The sequence below is a fragment of the Seriola aureovittata genome, chromosome 12 (genome assembly GCF_021018895.1).
Source record: "Seriola aureovittata isolate HTS-2021-v1 ecotype China chromosome 12, ASM2101889v1, whole genome shotgun sequence".
Classification (NCBI taxonomy): Eukaryota; Metazoa; Chordata; class Actinopteri; order Carangiformes; family Carangidae; genus Seriola; species Seriola aureovittata.
In genome coordinates, this window is record NC_079375.1 from 19499158 (window position 1) to 19525723 (window position 26566).

Below are 26566 nucleotides of genomic sequence, written 5' to 3' on the forward strand. Positions count from 1 at the left end.
GCCAAACACTGCAACTACAAATGCAATGTTTTTTTTTTTTTTGTCTGAACTATTTCCAAAGAGGTGTAACTTTTCATCAAAACAGGAGGCGTCATTCCAAACCAACAGATGGCGCCGGTGTTTGTGAAGCTGCTCTGTTTCCCACAGTTTCCCTGTAGAAGAAGCGGTTTGTCAGTCGCCCAGTCTCCCCCCGATAGACCTCTCAGCAAGGTGTCTGCCTGGCCACGGCCGTCGTACGCGGCAAGCCTGCCCCCCGAGGACACCCACCCTGCCCCCCGGTCCCTCGACCAAACTTTTTCCCCCCCGGTGATACCAGTCCGCTGTTCTTCGGCCATGGCGACGAGCGCGAAGCGAAAGCAGGAGGAGACTCATCTGAAGATGCTCCGGGAAATGACTAGCCTGCCCGCGAATAGGAAATGCTTCGACTGCGACCAGCGCGGCCCGACCTATGTCAACATGACAGTGGGCTCCTTCGTCTGTACCACCTGCTCTGGGATCTTGTGAGTTTATCTTCTGGGTCACAGTGTCGTCTTTATGGGTTTACAGTGCCCCACAGGCAACAACAAGGTACCGCTGTCGGTTACGGTTTTTTGTGCGGTCCACCACTGACTTGGCGGTACCGTTAGCTCGTTAGCTAGCGTTAAAGTCAGGACAGGTAACGTTGACGCCACCCCCCCCCCCCCCCCCCCCCCCCCGAGGCCGTCGGGTTGGGCTGGGTGGTGTCGGCAGGTCGGTGTGTTGATAGCTTTGCTTCAGTGTGATTAAGATGAAGTGTTATAGACACATTTAGTCTGAGTGTCACTGGTGGTCTCAGTGGCTTTTTGCCTGTGTGGTCAAGGTTAGCACGCCAAACGTTAGGTTCGTATACCTACCAGTCAAATATTTGACCACCTTTTATTTAAAAACAGTCCGCCACTGAGGCACCTCCTCTGGTTGAACTTTAGCTAGACCTCCGACAAGGCAAACACACAATACACACACCTCCAGATAAGCAGGAGCAGGGTGGGACTCTCAGCTCAGTAAGTAGTGGAAAGACAAAGTGGGGCAGTGGGTCGTGCTCTAGTTGCTGTCTCCTGAAACCACTTCTTCATAAGAAACGCAGAATATTATGAAATCATAACCAGAAATTAGGAAATGAGTCTAATTTATGCAATATCCTCACTGCCCACGCCCAGATAGTTGCTGATGTTGAGGCCAACATTTCTGCTGATCTTGCTGCCAGTATGCTACATGTGTTTGACTGAAATTGTTGCAGGCATACATCAAGCCAGTGTATGCTTTTCTCTTAATTTATTGTTTTGCAACGTTAAATCACAGTGAGTTAATTTGGCTTTCGAATAACAAAAAGTGACACTTGAATGTCAAACATCTACCATGTCATCTAAATGAAGTACAGCATAAGTATTCAGTCTCTTGTAGTCAGTATTATTAGAGGCAACATTCACAGCCTTGAGTCTATGTGGATATGTCTGTATCAGCTTTGCACATCTGGACACTGTTTTTTTTCCTCATTCTTCTTTTCAAAACTATTATAGCGCTCTCATGTTGCTGTGAACAGCAATTTTCAAATCCTGCCACAAACTCTGACTTTTCTTCACCGGGACATTAACATTGTTGGTTTTCAGTCACTCCTGTTACATGCTGCAGCAGGTTTTCCTCTATTGAGCTAACGTCATTCGACTTTCTTCTTCAACAATCCTTCCTGTTGGAGCTGGTTTGTTTTGATCTCATCAGACCATAGAAACTTCTTCCACTTTGTTTCAGAGTTGCCCACATCCCTCTCTGGCAAACACTAACCCAGATGTAATGTTACGTTTTTCTCTCTGTAATAGTTTTGTCTTTATCGGTCTGCTGTAAAGTCGCAACTGGTGAAGCAACAGTTGTGGACACAACTCTTGACCTATCTCAGTCATGGAGACGTGTAGCTCCTTCAGAGTGGCCACATGCCTTTTGCCTCCTTCACTAGTGTCCTTCTCACACAGACGTTCAGTTTTTGAAGACTGCATGGTCAAGGGCGGTTTACAACTATGTATAATCTCTCCATGATTGTCCTTACTGTAAACTGAGGGATATGGAAGTGTTTGTGGATTTTTTTCTTATCTCTGTTGAGGGTTTGAGGATAGAGGGTGTTGTCTGCTGGACAGATCGAAATCCTCTTGGCACAATCTTGTAGGTTTTTTCTCTCTATATAATGTGAATAAACAGTTAATCTGTCCTCCTACTCTTCAGCAGCCTTGTCACAGATTCTTCTTTATTATGTTTTTTTCATCAGAAAAAAACTTTCTAAACACAAGAGGATTTAAACTAATATCACTTGTAGACCATTGATATACACTGCTGATTGCATCCTGCCTCTCTTGTCCTCGGCTAACGTATACCTCCTCCACACACAGGCGAGGACTGAATCCCCCACACAGAGTGAAGTCCATCTCTATGACCACATTCACACAGCAGGAAATTGAGTTCCTACAGAAACACAGCAATGAGGTATCATGTACACTTGACAAAAAATGACTCCGCACCACATTTCACGTTGTTAAACATTATTTTTAGAGTCATGGATATCTGTGTTTTATTCTGCGGTTGCATCTTGGCATTTTGTTAGCGCTGCTTAGTCAACTTTATTGGCATTCCTCTCTCCCTCTTTTTTTCTCTCCCATTTCTCATCATCCCCTCCCCCCCTTCCCTTTACTTTCTCTCACCTCTCTCCCGGCTTTGCCACCACCCCCACCCCCACCCCAATCCCTTCCTTACCACCCACTCTTCTCATTCCTTTGCCCCCCCTGTAGGTCTGTAAACACATCTGGTTGGGCCTCTATGACGACAGGACATCAGTTGTTCCAGATTTCCGAGAACCACAGAAAGTAAAAGAGTTCCTTCAGGAAAAATACGAAAAGAAAAGATGGTAACATATTTTTGTGTTTGTTTTCTTGATAAGTTTTGACCAAATGAAAACCTGATGTTAAAAGAACACATCAGGATCAAACCAGCACTCATGACTACTCTTATGTCAGCTCTTCACCCTGTGGATACACATTGTATAAATGGCTGAAATGTTGATTTAAGTAATATTTTTTTTTTTACTTGGGCACACACTGCTTAAATGTAGTTTAAAAGGTAGAAAGAAGTGCTAAAAAGTCAGTGTCAGAAGTTCTGGAGGTCACTGGGTTAATGCTGCCGTGTTACTATCAGCTGTGATGCAAAGGGAAAGAGTTCTGAGAGTAAAGTATCACCTCTGCCAAAAACCATTTTGCAGTTATGGACTTGGTTAACCATATGATTCAGTATGATAGCATACTCTTCATTGTCTTGGACTTTTTTATGCTCACGTGTCACTTTCCTCTTTCACTGCAGTGTTGGTGGGAAAAAAAGCACAACTTTCAAACACTCCTATGTATGAAGGAATGCCCTGTATGATCATTTACTTAACATTTACTTAACATAATCAGCTAAATCAGGGCCTCAATGAGATCATATGACGAAAGCTGTATCTGTTAGGACTAAACATGTCTGTATATTTGTGTTTGTGCTCTTTCCTGGATGTCTAGGTATGTTCCTCCAGACCAGGCAAGGGCAGTAGCGAGTGTCCAGGCCTCTGTGTCCGGCTCCTCAGCCAGCAGCACTGGCAGCACCCCAGAAGTGCAACCCCTCAAAACCTTGCAGCTCAACAAAACCCCTCTGCGCCAGGTAAAAGAAATGCACACTGAGCCCATTAATTATCACCTTTTTCCATATTGTCTCTTTTGGAATTTAGAAGTAGAAAAGTTTAGAAACCAGTTTTTTTTTTCTACTGTTAACACCCAGTCTCCAGGGCTAGGTCGTTCGCAGGCCCACAGCGCTGCTCAGGAGAAGAAATTTGACTTGCTCTCAGACCTGGGAGGAGACATCTTTGCTGCTCCACCCACTCAAACTGCCAGCTCTTCCAACTTTGCCAACTTTGCACATTTTCCAAGCCAATCGGGTAAGATACCTTTCTCTCAAAGGCCCCCAGAGTGTCCAATATTTCACTCAAAGGCTAATATACTCAATACCAATATATAACAGTATGTATTCTTTGGTTTGTCATCAACCCATGCATTTCCCTGCCATTGTTTTTATTTCCACATTCATTGCCTGTGTTAATTTTTCCTTTTGTGTGGATGCAGCACCTCAGGGTAATTCAAACACCAACTTTGCCAACTTTGAGGCATTTGGAAACACTGCAATTCCATCCCATCTGAGCACGTCACCCCCCTCAAAGTCCTTTTCATCAGGTACCCCCCTCACCACCATTGCCTTTCCTCCCTCTCCACACACACTCACCCTCAACCCAATATTTTTCTTATTAATTTCTCACCCACTGTGTCCACTGTCCAAGCCTTTTCTGTATCCACAAAATTCTCTACAGATGCTCAGAGCATGTGCTGGCCGTCATTGCTGCTGTTGCTAAGCAACTGTTAAAAACTTGATGGAAGCAAATTTCTCTAGGATAAAAATTTAAGGGTTTTTACGCTATTGAGCACGTAACACATGCTAAACTAAGCTGCTAGGTGTGATGGGAACACACCACCATCCTTTCAGCTTGAATTAATTTGAAAAAGACATCTCAGACGTGCTGTGAAGGCAGACACCCAGTGGACATCTTTTTCTAAACCTCACATTGTATATGTGTTACAAAATACCAAGCTTTTTACTGAGTCATCAGTCAGTTAGTTCCTCATCTTTTTTATTATTTGTGTGTGTGTGTGTGTGTGTGTGTGTGTGTGTGTGTGTTGTGTGTGTGTGTGTGTGTGTGTGTGTTTGTTTGTTTGTGTGTGTGTCATGTAGCTCTTGATGTTTGAGTATCTTTTTTTTTTTTAATTGTCAAAAGGGGGAGGTGTGCCAATTCCGTCAATGTCTAGTGCCGTCCCTGCCCAGTCCCAGACAGGGAGCCGCACAGAGGATCGCTATGCTGCTCTGGCTGAGTTAGACAACGAGCTCAGCTCTTCTGCCTCCACAGGCAGCAATGTGCAAGGGTGAGAGACTGAGACAACTGCTAACAAATATTCAACAGAAACAGTTCATTTCCTGCATGTGGTTCCTCTGCACCAGGACATACTATACTCTATTTTATACATTAATCACATTAATTTGAGTAATTTACTGTGTAATGTGTGTTGGTGATTAATGTTCACATGGTGAAATGGTGGTTGATCATATTACTTGGATAAAATGAGTATCCATGAACTTAAATCCAAACTAAAATCCTCCAATCCAGTCAATGTTTTCCGCTCTAAAGTGAATAGGATCTCATTTCACAGCTCAACTGATTGATTAAAAGAAAGGTGGCAGTGTCAGTGACTCAGTTATAAAGGTTAATTAATGTGTTCATGGATGTAAAAACATTTAATCTGGGCATTGTCTCACAGGAACCTATTTGGACCAGTACTTGGTTCATCGCCAGCCCAGAATCCACCTGTGTTACCCAGCATGCAGCCTGGCTTTGGAGGTGGTAATAATGATTGACTACAATGATGCATACAGAATGAGAGTGGTACATTTACACATGTAGGTCGAAGACTCAATGTGGTAACTTACTCCTGTGTTTCATCTAGCCGTCCCATCCACAAATCCCTTTGTTGCTGCAGCTGTTGCCCCGGAGATGGCCACCAACCCTTTCCAGACCAATGGCAGAGCTCCAGCTGCAGGTGTGTGCATAAATTTGGAGTAATTCATAAGACTCTTTTTTTTTCTTAGACATTTGTGTTAGTTTGATGTAACCCAGTTACATTGCCAAGTAGCCTTGTGATTTGCCAAAGAACCTAGAATTTACTCCTGCTTATGTGTGTGTGTGTCTGTGTGTTTGTGTTTGTGTGTGTGTGTGTGCATTCACTGTACACACGTTTTGTGTGTCTCGTAGCCTCGTTCGGTACTGGCTCTATGAGCATGCCTGCCGGCTTTGGGAATGCATCTTCCTACTGCCTCCCGACCAGTTTCAGCGGAAACTTCCAGCAGCAATTCCCTGGCCAGGCCCCCATCCCTTACGCTCAGCCTGGGGCCTACCACCCTCAGTCTAATGGTTAGTGGCCTCCCATATCCCCCTGTCCTCCTACCCTGTTCCACCTGTGCAGTACCTGTCAGTGATATATGTCATCTGCCTTTTCCCCAGCGTGAATTGTATATACTATTTGTCCATATAGCCTTCTGCATTGAGACCTGAGTTTTAAGTCTGGCTGCAGAAAATTAAAATTGTGACTTGTCAGTGGCAGCTACTGCACAGTGACAAAAGGTTGCATTTAGGGTGCAACGCTTTAAGGTTCTGCTCTTTACAAAGTACAAAAAACACAGCTGCCAAGAACCAATGTGACAAATGTGACATCTCAAAATGCTCTGTTCACACCTGAATGCAAGCTGACACCCTGGGGCTTGGCTCTTTTTTCCCTTTAGAGTCTTAATCCCTTAAAAGTTTCATTGTAAAATGACTGTTTAACTCTTTCTGGACATTTTCTTCATCCCTGTTGATATAACAGTTACAATGACATAAAAGAAAAATACAAACTCTCATTAGACATTACTTAACTGTTGGAGACAGCAGACTCAACCTGTTCCCTCTGTCACCCTGTCACATAGGCCCTGCATTCCCAGTCTACAGTCAGAACAAGCCCTCCATGACGCCCTTTGGGCAGCCCATGGCTGGCCCTGGCATGTCCAATAACCCATTCATGGTGAGCATGCTTTGTCTTTTGTTTTCCCAGCTTTTTCAAGAATGTAAAAGGAGGTGTAAAGGAACTTTATTAGTCTAAGAAAACAACTGAATTGATTTATTTCATTGAAAACATTGCTATGTATAACATTTAATTCGAAGGGATTGTCTTACAGCAGTAATGTTTTTTTTCTCTTATTTCAGGCAGGAGCCCCAGCTGGCTCATTCCCTTCAGGGGGTTCATCCACCAACCCTTTCCTGTAGCACAGCTCCACGTACTCGTCAGCAGAGGGCAGCATGCAGCACATACTCAACGCACCCGTTCCGTCACACAATTAGTGGCAGTACATTTCTTAAAAAAGACTTCTTTTTTTTTTTTTCATAAAAAAAGTTTACAACACTATGAAGGAGTACAAAGGACTATATTGAAGACTAAGGGACTGTTATTGGGGGTGTACTGTTTGGACTATATACAATACATTATATGCTTTTTATTTTTTGTTTATGACTGTAAGCTCTGTGCATATCATTTGTAATCGAAATTAAGTACATGTTATGTATAACAAGGACTGAGTTAACACACACCTTGTGGAAAAAAACCACTACAAACTATCTACGTAAGTAAGGGTATACACTTTTAAGATTATTAACAGGGTTCCATCCAAATCCATGATCTATGGTTTGAAGCAGCCATGGTGATGCAGGTATTTCGTTTTCAAAAGGGATTTCTATTTGTTATTTTAGCATAATTGCTACTATACTGGCATTAAGATGCAAAATGTCCTTTATTAACTTACGGATCCAGAGTGCTTTTCCTAAGAGTCTGAAGTTGCCTATAATCCAAAGCAACCAAACCCTCGTCTGTTTAAATTAGAACAACATCCCAAGCAGGTGGATGAGACACAGCATTGATCCTGGACTATTAGTTATTGTTTTAAATATTGATGAAATTGAGAATAAAGGGGCAGCTTTCTCATTATAAGGCTAGCAGAGACTTCAGATGCTTTGTCCCAGCTGGTAAAGGGGCAGGCATGTTTATTAGAGCACAAATGGAGTACTGAGACAAGAAGTGCAGGCGATGAGTATTTCTTTGTCCTGTTACCCTGCTTAAACTATAAAACAATGATAAAATAGTTCAGTACACTCAGTAACCTCTCTGCTGCTGGTTGTAGATGTCAGAGGAGCAAATAGCAGACGTTCACTACATTTCATGAGTTTGGTAAAGACAAAGGGAAAGATTGTTAGGAAAGCTTCAGAGTTGTGGGTGTGATCCAAATTGGGTTACTTCAAAACAAAGTGTTGTTTTCATAGGTTTCAGGTGACTTGTCCTATTGACAGGGAATGACTGGTTTACCAGACCCGGCCCAGACAAAAAAATTTATAACACTTGAAAACAAAATACTTAGGAAATGTTAGTTACATTGTATTCACTACACTCCCTTGATATCTGTCTTCTTCTTTGCCTTGTGATTGAAACGCCTTTTGGAGAGAAAAACAGGATGAGGAGAAATATTGAACTCCCTTCAGTTTGCTTTAAAATAAGGCAAAGGAAAGGATCAGATTAATTTATGGATGATTACATTCTTGGATCCACCTCTGACTCTGGAGAAGTAGGGTCTTAATTGTGCCACCAATGACTAACAATGAATTTGACTATGTGTTTCTTGTCTTTACAAGAATAGGTAAGTAAATGTGTACATATATAAATATATGTATAAATAAATTAAAAGATTTTTAACTACAATGATGAATTTGTGTAGCTCTGTTTTAAAAGTGTTGTTCTAAATCCTTTTAACTGATAGATGTGCAATATTCTTCCCTTTAGGAAAGTTATACTGCTAATTTTCCATTGCAACTTAGCAAATAGGTGTTACCAATATCTTGTCTATCTAAGCCTCCAAAATGAAGGTAAAAACAAACAATTTTTTTTAAGATAAACATAAGTCTCAACACCAAAACAAAGCAATATTATCCTTATGGTGGTAGAATATGTTGTAGGGCTGTTGTATTGAACTGCATTACTATTAAAGTAAATAACTGAGAGTACACTTCTACATGTATTTCTATATATCAGTTATAACATCAAAAAAAAATGTCCATAGCGTTTTCTTAATATAACTATAATTCTGGTTAATAAAAACGCAAAATGCTGTCTTTCTTCCCATGTACTTGAAGTCTCTTCTCCAACTGAGGAGGCGTTATTACCATGACAACACACAAACTTTGACATGGCGTCTCTTTTAACAGACCCCTTGTTTGAAATCTCTGGACGGGGTCCTCCACCTAATAAGAATTTTTACCATTTTACTGTCACCAAGTCAGATGTAAGTATTGATGTTTTTGATAAGAACTGTCACTACTCTGGTTAAAAACTGCACGTTTTTACTATCTAACGAGCAAGATGCTACTCATTAGCGGCATTAACCACCGAACGTTAACAATAACGGTCAGTAACCCCTTGAATGTTAGCTAAGCTTGCTACAAACATGGCAGTTTTAACTTTAACGTTAGCTAGGCTAAAAATTTTACGTTGTTTCTGTTTGCTGCTAGCTACAGTGCTTACAACGCTTAGGATAGAGTAAAACAGTAGTTAGTAAAGCCAACAAAGTAAGCCCAGAAAGGCAGCATAAGAACAACGATCAACGTTGCCTTAAAACTTCTGTTTTGCTGTTAGGATAATATAACAATTAGAACTAACTCATTGGGTGTTAATTCGTCTTCTTCTCATCTATTGTCTCCCGCTTCACTGTGGGGGTTGTACGCGTTTGTTAGACTGTTCCACAGTTCTGTTTTTATTAACTAGACCTGAAAACTGCACTGAAGAGAGGTTAATGAAAAATCAACAGCATTCAAAAAGAAAGCAATGGGGTTTCATAGCTTGTTCAAATATTTGACATTAACACAAGTTAATTTTTTGACGTTTCCAGGTGATATGGAGATGGTGGAAGATATCTCTGAGAACTGTGGACAGGTACTCCAAGCCTGGGGAGCTGAGGGAGTCTCACCAGGACTTCTTGGATGACACTTTGCTACAGAGTAACTAAAACACATCCCACAAATCTCAGCATGTTAACTTCTCAAGCATTTCATATGTCACTTGTATCTTCAGTTAAGGGAACAGACATTTGTGACATGTCACAGGAGGCAAAACACAGGTGTTAATAATGATGATAATTAATGATGGAATTCCATTTTTAGCTGCTTTAGTTTCAGGGTCCTGTTGTCTGGTGGCTCACTGTCATAGCTTACTGAGACAGTTGAATAGAACAGATTGTTAGTGTTATTAGCTTTTCCTAGTATGGCAAGTCTAAACGTCTGCTGTGAAAAAGGCATACCAGTGAGTTCTTAAGAATCATCTGCTGCTCTCATCATATGTCCTTCCATGAAGGCATGGTGAGAGCAGCGAGAATTATTATGATCTGTAAATGGTGTGTTTGTGGCTCATGATTGTTATATGGTTGGAGTAATTTAAACAGACAATATAGTCCAGTCACAACTGCTTTTGAATATCCAGATATAACTTAAAAAGCTGTTAAGTGTTGGTAGGGCCTCCATAGGGTTAGTTGTGCTAGTAAGTATGACCAGTTTACAGGTTTGTGTGTGTTTTGCAAAGTGATGTTAAAAAGAGAGAACATTGTCTATTAATTCTTCCTAAATACATAAAGTATTTTTAAAAGACTTTCTGCCCAACTCTTGGGTACATATCACATAAGCTTGAATTACAACAGGCTTTGATAATTTTAGTAAGTTCTGTCTATAGTAGTTCTGTAGAGAAATGGATGCTTTTTTTTTTTTATCATACAGTGTTTTAGGTGTATATTGCTCTGTATTCAGATTCCAATTCTAGTCTTGTGATTATTGTATGGGAGACCAAACTTAATGCTTAAATATGAATGACAGCTAAAATAATGGGCTTCTTCCCAGGTGAGGTCAGTATGGTTTTTGGCCGTCGAATCTTGCTGTACACCAAGGCTTTGTGCCAAGGCCATTATGATTATCTGGAGCACCTGTCTGACTCCTTACTCCTGCGGATAATAAATTATCTAGAACTAGAGGATGTGGGCCAGCTTGGACGAACATCACGTAGGTTCAGGCAGGTGAGTTCTAGAGACACACAACAAGAAATGCTGCCAAAAGTAAATTGTATCCTGTGATAAGAAACATTAAATCTGTTATTTAAGCCCATCTATTATTGGAATATATCATTATAAATCATTGTTATTAAACTTAAAGTAATATTCTATTCTGGTTCTAATACATTTTAAGCAGTATATCAATGCAACAAAATCAGCTCTTTGGTTTAGTATAATCTTCATACTTTTTGCTTCTGCTCTTCAGCTATGTGGGTCAGAGGAGTTTTGGGAGCAGGCAGTGCGGCGGTGCTGCAACACAGTTTCAGTTGAGGTGGCGTCCCTGGCACTTGAGGTGGGCTGGCGCAGCATCTTCTTCACAAGCAAGCTACATCTGCAGAAGCTGATCAGCCGCAGGAGGCTAAAGACAGAGGAGCAACAGGAAGGACAAGTCTCTGACCCAGATAAAGAGGCAGAGGAATCTCCTGATGAAAGCTCAGAGACAAACCAGATGTCCATTTCTGAGGAGGAATCTCACCCTGGCATTATCCCTGATCTGAGCCTTGGCACTGGCACTGGCACTGGCTCTGGCTTTGACGCCAGTTCTTGCTGTGATGTTGATCCTGACACCAACCATGAACTAGAGGCTGGCTCTGATTCCAGTGAGTCTGTGCCTGACCAATGCTTGGAGGACATAAAGCACTGTGGGGTGGAAACATTGGCGCAGAGCAGTCCACTGAGGAATGGTAGAGGAGACTGCAGTACAGAGCCAAACAAAACACAGAGTTAAGCCTTTTATCAAATGTTGAGTAAGTCCTGTGTTTTAGGCTTACTGTTATATTGATATGCCATTTATACGCAGTTCTCATCCTAAAATGAGTTGTGTATTGATTAGTGAAAAAATGTTGACTTTTATTTGTCAAATGTAATTTTTTCAAAAATGATTGTTGTTTGTTGTCAGCTGTCAATCCTCTACGGGATATTTGAGGACATTTTCATACGTCCATTCTGTCCATGACTTTTCAGACTTAGCATACATTAATAAGACCAAAAAAAGATATAACAGGACATTGTATATCATATCAATTGTTTATTGTAATACACAGAATACTTTAATTGTAAAGTTAGAAAATAAATTTGATATACAATATACAATATAATGTCAGTCATAACTAATTCCAAGTAAAATCTCAGTATCCAATTGCCACTTTGATAGGATGAGTCTCAGCTTTACTTGAGGGGACACAAACAGGGTAAGTAATGGCAAGGTAATGTGATAATGCATGGGTTAACCAGGAACAGTTCATGAAGCAAGTGGTCAGTATGCAGATTAACAGATCTGGAAAATTAATAGATACTGGATCATCAGTATCTAGAAATCTTCTCAAATGACATTATCTTGATTCAGAGCTATTCATGAACAATAAGTCATTAAGTAGCTTATTAATTTCTGATTTGTTCCTTTTCAACTAGGCAGAATTTTGTGTGGCTTATTATGTTTGAGCCTTTAGTCATCCATTGTTTCATTTTCATGTGTGTTAACCAGGTCAGTGTTGTCTTCTGAACAAGGGGTAGCTGCTCCTCCTGTGGGCTCACAAGATGTTCCTCGGTGCTCCCATCAGCCAGTGCCCACTACACTGCAGAAGGGAGGTGCCATGACATCCTTCATTTATCTGCACTTAGTGGGGAGGGAAAGCATTTTGAAAAAGACAGTAAGGACATTTTTAAGATGTTACACTTATAATGTGCGTGGACCATTTCATAAGTATTTTCTTGCACTGCACTCATAATCCTATATGGTTAAAATGTTTTAAAGTTATCAGTTATACTGTTGATGTAGCTGTAATTATCAATCAAATATAACTCAAGCTTTTTCAGAACTGGTACAAAAAGGGGGCTTGGATGTGGAAAAAAGAACATTTCCTCTGTGAGAAACATAGACCTGCAATTTCTATTTACAGGCATTGCTATCTATTTGATTAGTGGGTCAGTTACAGTTACATCATAATCTGGATTCTTAGAAGACACAGATAATGTCTGCAAGTTTTGATAGGATTATGATTGCAGTCCACACAGATAAAACAGTCCCCTAGGGGGCACAAGCTGCTAGTGCTAATGATCTGTCCTGTGCTCAGCTCATTACTCTCTGCCTCCCTGTTTGTATTGCTTTACTTTATGATGGTAGGCTCTACATGTCGGCCATGTTAATTGGAAGGTCATGGTTGAAAATAAAATCAAAGTCTCACAGGGAAGGGTATTTTCTGAAATGCTAGAAAAGACTTTATTAAAGGCATAAATAAAACTGAACTCTAACAGTTTTCTCAGAAATATCCCAAAATCAGCTGAGGACCTGCACTTGTTAGTGAAACTTGGATGGTTGTAGGCAGAACACCAGGAGCTTCAGCAGGGATTAGGCAGAAGTGAGTAGCACCCACCTGTGCTACTGGCCTGCACTGTATCCCCTTAAAGGGATATTTCAACACTTACTCTGGTTGTTTGTAGTCTGTGCCCGTGACTCTTTGAATTCTTTCAGCTCTGCCTTGTCTCCAGACAGCATGTCTGTCAGGATTAGGAGATCCTTATAGTGTTTCTACTGCCTCTGAAAAATAGTTCAGTTCACCACCCTTTTTCAAAACGGCTGGGTCTTGCCAGGTGGATGAATGATTGCAGAAGACCATCTAGAAGTAATATTCCTTTGCCTCTTGCCACACCCAAACTTTCAAATCTGCAATAATTTCAGTCACTGACTCTTATGGCCTGTTGGCACCTGCCTACCAAGTTTGGAGTTTTTGATGCCAACCACATGTGAACAACATCCTTATTCAGTTGGACAGCTTTTTGCACCACCTTCTTTGGTTGCAGACAAGCACCATTCTGACCTCAGACTTTGCACACTGTAAGTTTTGAACAAGATGCCACATGACTCCAAGTTCACAAACTTCTGCCTGGTTTATATTAACAAAATATCGACAAAACCCTGTAATGGTATTTCTTTGGTATTCCTAGCAAATGCTCACCACACATTGGGGTCCTCATACTCCTACTACCTAAGAGTCCTGAGCATTTGACCTCATACCTGATAAAACCATCACTGACATTTGACCCAACAAAGATTCAACCAGTTTCAGATCTGGGAAGCCATTCATTCCAGTCACACTCCTCTAGCGTCTTCTGCCCTTGGCAGAATTAGGGTAAAAGTCTTCTAGTTTCACTGTGATATGACCAAGTTAAGCCATCTTCAGCACCTGACCTGCTTTGGAGTCACTCTTCTTCCCAATGGGAAACAGTCACAACAAGGAAACATATCTCTTGTTGCTGGCTGAGAAAGAACAAAAACCTCGAGACACTCTGCAGTTGTACAGATACTATACCATACTGTTTTTGTATTTTGGCTGGTTCTGTTTAATTGATTTGTAAGCATTCACAGAAAAATCTCTGTTCTACTGTGAATATGTTCCATCTACTGCCTCTTTTTGTGGAAAGCTTGAGAGGGGCCATGAGAGGATGGAGTCAGACCACGTAAAGACCATGTAGTGGGCCATGTGGGAAATAGGATGAGAATGCTCTGCTCATCTTAACCTTTACTCCCTCATCAGGCCAGGCTAATCCTGGCCAAGGTTAAATGAGCAGGCTGCTCAAAAGATCAAACATCTAAAACAGAGTAGAGAAGAAGAGTAACACAAAATTCTCTTATGTACGTCTGCTCGATTTGTCAATAACCCTGTTAATCTCCCTTGTCACCACTGTATTACGTAATTCCATGTTTCTTTTAACGGCAATTTGTCTTGGCTGGTGCCATACATATTTTTTTAATTAATACATTATTTTGTGATGGGCCCTTAATGACAGTTGCATGGCTCGACAGGAATTCTCTGTTGAATAAATGGGAAGCTCATAGAGTGATGTAGGAGCTCTCAGATTACCTCTCACTGCCTTCCCTGACCTGGTAAAAGAAACCTATGACCTCTTTTCATCCTCTCAGGAGGCTTAAGTGCTTTAGTGACACTATGATCCATTTACAGCATGACTGACATTTAACATATTTGATATTTATTATCTCTTTAACTGGCATATTTTTTCTTTAAAAAATTTTGAATTTTAAATTACAGTTTGGTGAAATATTTGTGAACAAGAGTCAAGTTGAATTAAGGACCTTGTCCTCTATTCTCTCCTTCCTCAGTGTAATCATTCAGTGTCTTTTTTTGACAAATCAAACTAAACTCAACGTCTTGCGTGGGACATTGTGATCTTGTTTTACTTTTTGCTGTGTTTTTTTTTTCTAAAAACATTTTATTCACTTTCACACTGGTTGAACTATGTGGGGGTCAGTCTGGGCTTTTGTGAGTCAAAGGTCTGAGTCTGGAGCTCTGACGGCAAGCAAAGCCCCTGATCTTGACCAGGGCACTAACAGCTTGAGACCATTTGAGAAAGGATTAGCTAATATTATCTGAGGTTTATCTTGCTAAATTAGCCTACATCACTGTAGCTGTAGCATAGGGCTACTGCCAACAGCAATGACAAAAGGAAAATGGCAATTCATTGTATTACAAGTGTAAACATTAAAACCACCTATTGGGTTTGAGAGAAGTGCTGCAACAGTGAAATGCAAATACTGACTTAGGCTAATAGGTAACGTATATACAATACCAGAGTTGTAATAAGACCAGACAACAGATTCACATAGAGAGTTAATGTAGGTTTCAGCTCAATCAGAACAATATGGTTGTTCGCCCAAAATGTTTTGGCTTTCCTCTCTTGTGTGTGTAGTGTCACTGTGACGTATCAGGTGTATCACAAGTCCTCAGTTTAACCTCCGTTCTGTCACACGATTAAGGTCATGCTCTTCAAGCTTTTTATACATGGACCTGTAGAAAGAAGCTCGGGTGCAATGTTGATCTGATCCTTTGAATCTATGTGATGACTCTTGATTTAATCAGCCAATGCTACATTGTTACTTGTGTATGTAGAAATAGGGAAAAAGATCAACTTGTGTTGTTTTTTTGGTTATGCTAAGTATGCAGTTTCTTTTCTTACAATGTTCGGTTATTGCTCAGTGGCTAAATGGAGCAGAACAATTGAACTTGATTGTGAACAAACCAGCTATTGGTGTGTTGTATTTACTAAGTACTTCATCAGTTGTTTTATTTCTTGTGAGTGCAATGTCACAGCATCCTACTGAGCACCTAACTACTTCTCTATAGACATATCTGCAGTTTAGCAGTCATGTAGCAAATAATCTTATAACCTCTAATAAAAATACTAGACATATGAGATATAAGACATGGATGCATTACTTCTCAATATCAAAAACACATAGTACACATAGCTCCATGTGTATTACACTCAATGTAAAATGACTCAGTTCATTAATATGTAAAACAGCATTTTAGATTAAATTATAGAGATAGCCTGACTAATTAAAACATTTTGCAAATTCTAAAAGGAAATGTACTGTTTAATTAAGCCAAATCTCAGACATGTACATGTTGTCATAGCAAAGTATAGTAATTATATTAATTACTAGGTATAATTTTTGAATTCCTTAAATGTTAAAATGCTAGTAGTTGCCATTGTAAAGTAGTGGTCACTGATGAATGTAGGTAAATTATGAGAATGAAAGAGGATGAGAGCATGAGGAGTAAACTCAGCAAGCTGAAGTACCTGCTCTGTCTAGACTGGAACCAGGAAAAAGATGAGGATGCATGGGATATTTTAGAGCCATGGTTTACTATATTAACAGCCTAAGTGAAAATATTTCTTAATTATTCTGCTCAAGGGTCCAACTACAATATATATATATTTTCAATCCATATGTTAAAATACCATATGTAAATACTCATCCAAACATTACTGTGTCACTGCTTTTTTTGTGTCTTTGAATTTCATCTTGCAATTAAATGCATAGTCAACAGCCCATTGGACCTCTGTTAGAGACTACTGAACACCACGAACAAATATAGAGGGCTACAAAGCCTCTTAGGACAGAGCCCGCTTATGATTCCCTTTCCGTGCACGGCATCCTTGAATAGACCACACAAAGATCCTTAAGCCAAAATCCCTCCCTGGTATTTAATTCTAAATGAGTAATTACTGGGTGTGTCAGTGTGTCTTAGGTTTGCAGGTAGGCTGGGTGAAGGAGCTCATTTGCACACTGGCTTCGGAGCGAATTGCACTCTCACACAGACACACACATTCTGAGAGACGCTGCACTGGTTATAAGAGGGTATCCGTGGGGAGCCACTGAAGAACCCAGTCACTTAGGGGGGACAGATCACATACAGCCGGCAAGATGTGTGACATGGGGGGACTGGATAACCTGGTGGCCAACACGGCCTACCTAAAAGCTCAGGGTGGGGATGACAAGGAGATGAAAAAGCGCCGTCGCAGCTTGTCTCTTCCCAAGCCTGAGCAATGTAATACAGCACGAGCTTCCCTTGACAAGGACTTTACATCAATTTGTGAAAGGCAGCCTATTGGCAAAAAGTTTTTCCGTGACTTCCTGGCAAATACCAGCGAATTTAAGCTTGCTGCTGATTTCCTGGATGAGCTGTATGACTGGGATCTGGCTGAAGGTGCAACAAAAGACAAGGCACGCCAAAACATCCTCAACAAGTATTGTAAGGCTGACTCCAAGACCTTCCTGTCGTTTCTTACCGGGGAGCCTGCTGAGAAGTGCAAGTCTGTGACAGATGCCAACTTTGAGGAGGTGATGAAAAGCAAAGTCCAGGAAGGTGTAAGAGATTTTCTGAAAGGCAAACCCTTCACAGATTACCAGGCCAGCCCATTCTTTGATAAATTCCTCCAGTGGAAAGAGTATGAGAAACAGCCCATCAGTGACAAATACTTCTATGAGTTTAGAACTCTGGGAAAAGGAGGCTTCGGAGAGGTAAGCATGCAAATGCATCTACATTTAATCTCTAGTCTGTTTGTTGTTGTGGCAAATAATTGACCTTTTTAGTTGCAGGAGTCTTACCAGACTCCTCAGGTGTGATGGTGTTGTTAATCAATCGTGTATTATCGTCATATTTTTTTAAGGAGTTATACTAAAACTGTAAGATAATGTGCATTCAACTTTTTGAATTGTAATGATGGTGTTACAGTTGAGTAATTGTGTTGGCCTTGAAGCCCACAAAAGTATATATCTGGACAAGAGATCACACCTTATATAACTGAGGATTTACATTGTCTCAAGGTGACCATGAAGTTATGTGGCATACAGGCATACTTTGTAAATTTTAGAAAATAGAAAACTTTTCAATAAAAATTGTTTTAAAGATCAACTGTTATTTCAACATGTGAAGAAACCTAAATTTCTGCAGCAAACTGCAGGAATAGAAAATAGTTAATCTGATACATTGTTAATAATCATGTCATTTAAAAGGTTTGAATAACCTTTGAAGATGCCTGAAGAAAATGGCACATTGGCACATTGTTATCTTGTGAAGCTGATAGGATCAGATGCATGAGATGATGTAATCTAAGATGAATTTTTACATAACATTACTGATATACAGAGGACCTAAAAATGACCCCTGAGGAACCCCTTTACTGAGTCAAGCTCTTAAAAACAAGCCTCAGTATACAACCCAAAAGAAAATAACTAGCTAGGCTAGAAGTGTAAAAAGCCATAGAAACTTAAAAATGTTAGTTAACAGTATAATGTCATGTAAACTATGGTAAATGTTGCTGTGATGCCCTTGTCTAAATCTGCTGTGACTGTATAATACTGTTTTATTTTAAAGCAGCAAATTTGGTGGCAGTTGAACAGTGAATCAAACAACTTTATTTGATCGTTGATACTGAAAAATCAAACAATAAACAAAAAATTAAACAATTTTTAAACCGCTAATGTGACGTTCTTTATACAGTGGACAAATCTTATCCGCTGTCTATAGAGAAGGAGTGATACCAGAAGTAAATGTTGAGTTAAAGATGTAAGTTAGACAGGTGGCAAATGGGCTGCTAAAACACAGGGTCAAGTCAGGTTGACTTCTTGAACCAATTTTCTTGCCTTTATATAGAATCACTTGCCAGTGATTAAGGTTTAAGATGTATTGTAAACAAAAACAATTATCCCTTAGAGGGATAATTGTGATTATATCAACAGTGAAATATGTGATGACATAGACTGATGATTTAAAGTATCAGTCAGATCTATTTTGTTTTATTTACTGCGATAATACTGAAGAAACTTTTCTAATTTTTTACAGTTCTCCTAGGGGAAATTTCCTTATACCTCAAATAAGAGGACAAGTAGTAGTCAGATTTTAGTCTTCTAATCAGAGTTGTGCAATGGTTCCTTTGCTGCCTAGAGGTCTCCCTGGCAACCTGGTGCCAGAAGACCATGATTTGTTGCTGTGGGAAATGGATTCTAATAAATTGAAATGGAAAACTGGTTGGACATCTGTAATAAAAAATGCCTTCTTTTTAACAAATAAAATTGTCTTTCTCCAGGTATGTGCTGTTCAGGTGAAGAACACAGGCCAGATGTATGCCTGCAAGAAGTTGTGTAAAAAGCGATTGAAGAAGAAGGGTGGTGAGAAGATGGCCCTGTTGGAGAAGCAGATCTTGGAGAAGGTTAACAGCCTGTTTCTGGTCAACTTGGCCTACGCTTATGACACCAAGACCCACCTGTGCCTTGTCATGACCTTGATGAATGGAGGAGACCTCAAGTACCACATTTACAACATAGGTTATGATGGCAAAGGTGTGGATAAGGGCATTGAGATGAAGCGCATAATCCATTACACAGCGCAGATCACCACCGGCATTCTGCATCTGCACGCCATGGATATCGTATACCGTGATATGAAGCCGGAGAATGTTTTGCTGGATAGCCAAGGCCAGTGCCGACTTTCAGATTTGGGTCTGGCCATAGAGCTTGTTGCAGGGAAGACTGTTACCCAGATGGTGAGTAGACATACACACAATGAAGTGGCAAATTAGTGTCTTTACAGTAATACAACACTAAGTTTACCAAGTTGCTCTGTCAAAACCATTAGGATGCTTTTAACATGAGAGCACCTAGCTGGATGATGTCACTGATGATAATGGGAATCATATTAAGACTACACATGATGGAAGATGTATACCCTAAGGGGCCATTTCATCTCTTACTCTAAATATTTGAAGTTGCCTAATTCTGTGCACCTGATCTTTAAATCAATAAGATTTTAGTCAAGTCATGATCTACATGGTTGGACTAAGTTTAAGATGACACATACACAAAAACTGCAACAGAACAAAAGAACATGCAAACAGGAAGCACTGGTTCCTCATCTCCGTCTCATCCGCAGAGGAGTTTGGAGCTAAAAACTGAACTCAGGAGCTTGTACAGGCTGTCAATCTTGGTGGGGTTTTTCCTTTAAATCCGGACAGGGATTACTGGATTGCTTAAAGATCTGTGCAATGAGAGTCTCTGAATCCATTATATAACTCAATTGATCCTTTAGCAGTCAGATTATAGCCTGGCCATTTATAGGCCACCATTTTGTGTAGGGGCTATGTTTTAGACCTTGGAGGTCCAGTGGTTGTTAAAGTAGCAGTCAATAAGTGTAAGATGGTTTGTGTCAGTAACTTGGTAACAGAGATTTAGTAGTTTCTGTAGAAGTATTACCTCGGCAAAATTGCTCTGCAGTTCCTTTCCACAATTCTTTACAAACCCTGTAGCCAGTAATTCTTCTTCCCCTGAAGAAAAAATACCATGTCATCAGTGAGTTCAGCTTGATGTTACACCTTATTGACTGCACGGGGGGATTCTTGCATCTAACTGAGGATCACTCTACAATATGCAAAGCAGGGTTGTTGTCAGGGTGACAGGACATTATGGTGGCTATCAGATAAAACACTGTGCTCGAACAATTAAAGTCCATGCAAAAACATATATACATATATAATATAAACATATAATTGTATAGATGGGACATGACCACAACCTTATAAAATTACTGAGAGAAGAATCTACACAGCATTGTTTTCAAACATTATTTCTTCAATTTTTTTCTCGTAAAACCGCCAGTATATTACACCACACCTGTACTAACCTATGGATGACCTGAAAAAAAAGATGAAGTAGTTTGCAACAGGGTTTCTTCAGGACTTACTTGCAGTAGCAAAGAGTAAGCTCTCAGGTCTATGAAAGTCCAGTAAGCTCATTATCCATTACTCTGATGCTCCTCAGCCAGCCAAAGTGACTGGGCTAACCTCCTATAGGCAAGGCTGGCTTTGGTCCCCTAATCCTCTTAGTGAGTATTACACAAGTCTGTCCCTGATTAGATTGACAGATCCAGGTAAAAACCTACGCTGAATACGTTTAGAGATGTTAGTTTGCAAACAAGGTGACTTTAAACCAGTTGAAATATACCTAGAGATCTGTTCCTTGCACAAACTTCAGATTAATTCTGGGGACAATTTTGTAGCCTGTATGATCATACATGAAAACATTTGACCGATTTGACTGACCAGAGTGTGCAGTTTTGTTATTTGTTAAGTTAAACTAATTACCATCACATACACACATTTTAGATGAACAGAACAAAGTTCGAAAAAAACACAAGGAAGAAATTGAAAATAATACAGGAGTCTAATAGATTTTGCCTGATAGTTGATTTGGAAGTAAATATTAGAGCAAAAAGTTTTGCACATAAACCTGTTCAAGTTTGGTCACTAGAGATGTACTATCATGGCTTCACTAATCAGTCAGATATCATCTGTGGTCAAGTCGATACACACTAATGGAGTAAAGATCAGATCTTGAAGTTCCAGACATGTTTAGTGATCATAACCTGTAAAGCAACAAAAACATTTTATGTAAGTACAACAGTAGCAGAAGGTATTATTTCTAAATGCCCTTTAGGTGTTACTATATTAAAGTGGCTATAAAAGGACAGTGCTCATAATACCCATATAACACTTCACCTGTACTAACCTACGGATCACCTGAAAAAGACTTTTGCAACAGGGTTTCTTCAGGACTTAGTTGGAGTGGCAAAGAGCAAGCTCTTGGCTCTCTGCCAGTTTGTGCAGTGTCTGTATTAATTATACATTAAGGGCATGGCTACATTCTGGCTGTTACGTCTTTCTGCAGGTGGCCATAGCATCCAGAAATGTACAGCCTTTATGTAAGACACCGGACAACTCTGTCAGTGTGTAGACATACATGACTCTTGACAGGCAGCAGGCTTAGAATTAGGATTAAGCTTCTGGTCCCAGGCTGCAGGTGAGGTCATATAGGGAGAGGGAGGGAGAGGAGCAGAGGAGCATGGAGAGAGTGGGCTAGAGGTGGAAAGGTGAAACTTAAAGAGAGAAAGGGAGAAGATGGTCAGCACTAGATTAAGGCTATTACTAACCCAGGCAACAAATCCCTGTGACAGTTGTCTAAGGAGACATATAAAGATTATGTCTCCCAGTCTGTCCTTCCACAGACCCTCTTCCTGTTCTCTCTATGCATTTTCAAGTTATGCATTGTTTGCAATGCTCATATTGTTGTACTATCACATGAAGGATTTGTAGATGTACCTTATATTCAGTCTTCCCCCTGTCTTCCTCTCCCCCTTCCAGGCTGGTACTGGAGCATACATGGCCCCTGAGATCCTGTCCAAAACGCCATACAGGACATCAGTGGACTGGTGGGCCCTTGGCTGCAGTATCTATGAGATGGTGGCTGGCTACACACCTTTCAAAGGCCCTGAGGCCAAGAAGGAGAAGGTGGAGAAGGAGGAGGTGCAGCGTCGCATTCTCAACGAGGAGCCTAAGTGGGAGCACAAATGCTTTGATGCTCCCACCAAGGACATCATCCAACAATTCCTCAAGAAGAAAATTGAGGAGCGCCTTGGCATGAAGTAAGGGCTTCTCGCACTCTGTATCACTTTAAGTAAGACATATGGGTGTTAATGGCTGTACATAGTGGTTTAGTGAGTCTGATTTTCTGAAACATCCTGTGCCAACTTTGGTTAATGGGAATGTTAGTAAAAAATTATTTTCAGAATTTCATCTGAAATCGGTTCCACGTATAATTTAGGTCTAAAAAATGTTAGATTGTTTGGATATGCACTGACATCCTGGTGCAAGCCGATTAAGGATGAAGTGGTTGAATAAAAGCAACATCAAGGTGAGAAAAGTGTTAACCTTAACTGTAACCAAAACGTTGAACCTCACCTTTGTAGCCACTTTGTTCTTATTTCCTAAAGACTGACATTGCAGTTTTGAAATCTCTGATGGAGAAGTTTATTTTTTGCTCTCTCATTAGGAACGACATGGATGATCCCCGGAAGCATGAGTGGTTCAAGGCCATCAACTTCCCTCGTCTGGAGGCCGGGCTGGTTGATCCTCCTTGGGTGCCGAAGCCCAATGTTGTCTACGCCAAGGACACCGGAGATATTGCTGAATTCTCTGAGATCAAGGGCATCGAGTTTGACGCCAAGGACGACAAATTCTTCAAGGAGTTTAGCTCTGGCGCTGTCCCCATCCAGTGGCAGCAGGAGATGATTGACACTGGACTGTTTGACGAGCTGAATGATCCCAACAGGAAAGAAGGTGGAGGAGATCCTGATGACGAAAAGAAGTCCGGCACATGTATATTGCTGTGAGCAGCCACATATTTGATATCACATACCAGTAATAACACTCAATAATTTGTTTGTTTACTCAGTCAGATTCACACTAATATTGATGTTACAGATGGATTATGTTTCGTGACAAAGGTGAGCACAAGCACCTTTGTTCAGAAAGAATAACCATCCCTGTCTTGAAAGGTTGCACATGGTTTAGAGATCTTCTGCTTTCAGGGCAAGGTTCAGTAAAATATGGAAGATGTGATGATGTATTTTGAGCATCATCTCTCTGGCTCACAGCTTGCAGATATACGTACCTAATGATGTAGAAACAATTTTTTGACTATAAATGACTAAGAGTAATTTTTACAACCTCTTTATTAAAGATACTAGCATTAGAAAAGTATTTGTGCCAGAAAAACTGTATTACTTCATGAAGAAACTGTCTAAACAAACAGTATTTGCAGTAGAATTATCTGCTGGAGCAATGCTGTTGCATTCAGCATTAAAAGTTAAACAAATTGGAAGGAACAAGTCGTCTCAACCATGACATTGTTCAGTTTGCGTATCTTCTAGTTAATGGTTCAAAGGTTACAGCATTTTATAGCTCTCCTGCACCCTCTAATGCCCTTTATTGATGCCATCATAGGGTCACACTGTTTCTATAATGAAAAGTGCTTTTTAACCACATGTTGCAGAGATGGTCGTATAGTGTTTAATATAATACGCTGTGATCCTAAACCTCAGGCTGATCACTGCATTTACATCCAGGTGGTTTTCTTTCTGCCCAACATTTTACTTTTCTAAAAACTTTAGAAAGCATCTATTTAATCTGTATGTATTGTATATAATAAATATATCTATATCTATGCAAAGAAAGAAAGGGAAAGATGTAAGTAATTTCAAATTTAGGATTTGTTTAAAAGAAAATTAAGAATACTGAACACCTCTTCACTAAGTCCCTCTACAATTGGTGCTATGAGGCTCAATTTAGTAAGAAATGGAGACTCTTTTAGCCCTGGGATGCTGGGACAGAGGTGAGTGCAGAAACAGCAGTTCACTGCTACATGTGGAGGAGGAGAATTTAGAGGAGTTGGGCATTAAATTCCTGTACCAGGAATGTACAGGTTGCCCTGTCCACAGCCCTGAAACACTGTGATACTTCAGGGCTCTTTTCTTAGTTTGAGATGAGTGTGAATAACTCAAACTAGCCAGATCCTGAAAAAAGATTCCACTGCTGTGGTTGTTGAGATGAGTATAGAGACTTGGGTTAGTTCAAAATAAGTTCCTTGTTATTCTTGTTTGTCTCAGGGTAATTACTTGCTTAAGTTTTTAAATGTCCAGATCTTGGGCCAAGTTGAGTTTTTACAGTTAATGTTAATATGATATAAATATATATGATACATGTACTTGTAAATATACCATGAGAGGAATTGCCACTGTAGAAATGTCAGATGTAAAGCAGAAATTTCCTTGAATCTTGAATCATTTGATTAAATGAAAATATGTCTTTTAGAATGTGTGTCTGTTCTGTGAATATTTATGTTCTTGTCTCAATGCAGTACATTTGTTGTAGTGTTGATGCTTAACAACACTTGAAGAGCACATCTAACACGTCAATGCCTCAAATTGTGCCATGTTACGCATGTTCTCTGGGCTATATATAACCACAGAGAAAGTGCTGCTGACGACTCTGGAGTAAAACCTAAAAATATCAGCTGCATTAATCCCTTTCAGGATGCTGACCGTGGTCAGGTTGCGCTCCAGGCCGCCACAAATTGGCAAGTTTAACTCTTAGCTGATAAGGCGATAACCAGTGTTATCCTTGCGCCTTCTTTGCTTAAATCAGCTTCAAATCCCCTCAGGTTCTGAAGCATCTCAATGTTATTGCCAAGTGAAATATCTGAGCAGAAATCAGCAGCTCCACTGCTGTTCAGCTGATTATTTCACCACATTTTGACATTTTCCAATCCTAATACGGCATGTGAGTGCAGAAAAAGGAAAACTGAGCCTATTGATGGTGTTTTGTTTTTTCTTTTGTAAGCAAATCTTTGCATAATAATTGTGGAAAACATTTAAACAGTGACAGAGAAACACTGATACACTCAGTTATGAGTGTCATTTTCCATGTCAGACTTTCACTTTTAAATATTTCTTATATTTACAAGATTTTCCAATTAATTTTTGCCTATTTCTTTGGCTACAAGACTGAAAAACAGAAACAGCCAGATGAAAATATTCGTTTGGTATTTTCTTTTTTCTCCACCACAGCTTGTTTACAGCTGTTGAAACTCAAGGACGGTAAGAGCTTAGGAGACTCTCAGGTGGATTCTTGCTCCAGCTAAACCCAGAGAGATTATGTCACATATAGCAGGACTTGGGTACAGACTCCTGTTGAAAGTGAAAGATAGAGCTGCTGCTGCCTCGGGGCGCTGTAGGAGCTGGATAGATGGAGGCGCTGTAATATCAGAGCAGACAGGTGTGAGCAGACTGCTTTTAATACTGACTTGATATATTATACTCCTACAGCCAGTGCAATCTCTGTGGGTACAGCACAGTGATTCAGCTGTAGTGTATTCGTAAGAAGACATCTAAATAAGTAGAAAATATAACTACACTTCCAGGTGTGTACTGGGGCCCGAGCACCCGACACTACTGCTAAACAAAGGCTCCCTTACCCAGACCAAGGAGAACATTATTCAGTGTATTGGATGTGACCTTACTGGTGGAGGTGAAAAGGAAAACAAATCTCAGCATCTAATCACTAAGCTTATTTCCCAGTTGCTGTCACTGGATATTGTGGAAACCAGTGGCACGTTTAATTATGTGGATTCGTCCACATTGATGTGTGCAGTCGGAAGGACCACAACATTCACAAATGGGAAATGTAAAATACCTCACTAACCTCTTTGGTTTTTCTGTAACTGCTCATTCCTGTTAGCTGCACCATGTTTGAACCGCACTCTCACTGACAGCTCCCTCCGCCTGTCTCGTTTCTGGCTCCCTCATGTGGCAACAGGTTTGTGCAACGCCGACGGCGGGAGAATGAGAATCGTGGTGAAAGATAGAAGATCAGCAATCCCACTCGATCTGCCTGGTTTCTCTCCACTGTCCCGTTATAAAGCACACGAACAGCTCTGAAGTCAAACTGTTGCGTATTATATCATTTCATTTTACATCCACACATGCATTTAGAGATTCATTTATTTATGCCAGTTTCCAAATCAAAAGCTTGTGCCTGGATGTTCTGGTGTTTTAGCTCATTCGTTTGCTCACTTGTATTA

The 26566-nt window shown here is 40.3% G+C and overlaps 3 protein-coding genes across 5 annotated transcripts; all 3 read left to right on the forward strand.

Annotated features, from left to right (window-relative positions):
* The first annotated feature begins 78 nt into the window (after nt 1–78).
* agfg1b (ArfGAP with FG repeats 1b) lies at nt 79–8405 on the forward strand. 2 transcript variants are annotated; one of them, XM_056390828.1, is made up of 12 exons: nt 80–500; nt 2394–2487; nt 2790–2905; nt 3549–3687; nt 3805–3961; nt 4146–4253; nt 4850–4994; nt 5388–5467; nt 5574–5666; nt 5879–6037; nt 6589–6683; nt 6866–8405. In XM_056390828.1, the coding sequence occupies exons 1-12, from the start codon at nt 109–111 to the stop codon at nt 6923–6925; spliced, it is 1638 nt and encodes a 545-aa protein (XP_056246803.1). In that variant the 5' UTR covers nt 80–108; the 3' UTR covers nt 6926–8405. The 2 variants fall into 2 exon arrangements, with proteins under 2 accessions (XP_056246804.1, XP_056246803.1); XM_056390829.1 differs by lacking the exon at nt 4146–4253 and having other exon boundaries at nt 79–500.
* Nucleotides 8406–8851: 446 nt separating this feature from the next.
* fbxo36b (F-box protein 36b) lies at nt 8852–12397 on the forward strand. Of its 2 annotated transcripts, XM_056390833.1 has the most exons (5): nt 8852–8985; nt 9589–9697; nt 10586–10758; nt 11000–11540; nt 12278–12397. In XM_056390833.1, exons 1-4 carry the CDS (start codon nt 8890–8892, stop codon nt 11519–11521), a joined length of 900 nt encoding a protein of 299 aa, XP_056246808.1. In that variant the 5' UTR covers nt 8852–8889; the 3' UTR covers nt 11522–11540; nt 12278–12397. The 2 variants fall into 2 exon arrangements, with proteins under 2 accessions (XP_056246808.1, XP_056246806.1); XM_056390831.1 differs by lacking the exon at nt 12278–12397 and having other exon boundaries at nt 8853–8985; nt 11000–12257.
* A 3782-nt stretch (nt 12398–16179) lies between these two features.
* Nucleotides 16180–24794, forward strand: grk7a (G protein-coupled receptor kinase 7a). The gene is made up of 4 exons (XM_056390836.1): nt 16180–17617; nt 19186–19641; nt 22291–22571; nt 22979–24794. The coding sequence occupies exons 1-4, from the start codon at nt 17021–17023 to the stop codon at nt 23316–23318; spliced, it is 1674 nt and encodes a 557-aa protein (XP_056246811.1). The 5' UTR covers nt 16180–17020; the 3' UTR covers nt 23319–24794.
* The last annotated feature ends 1772 nt before the right edge of the window (nt 24795–26566 follow it).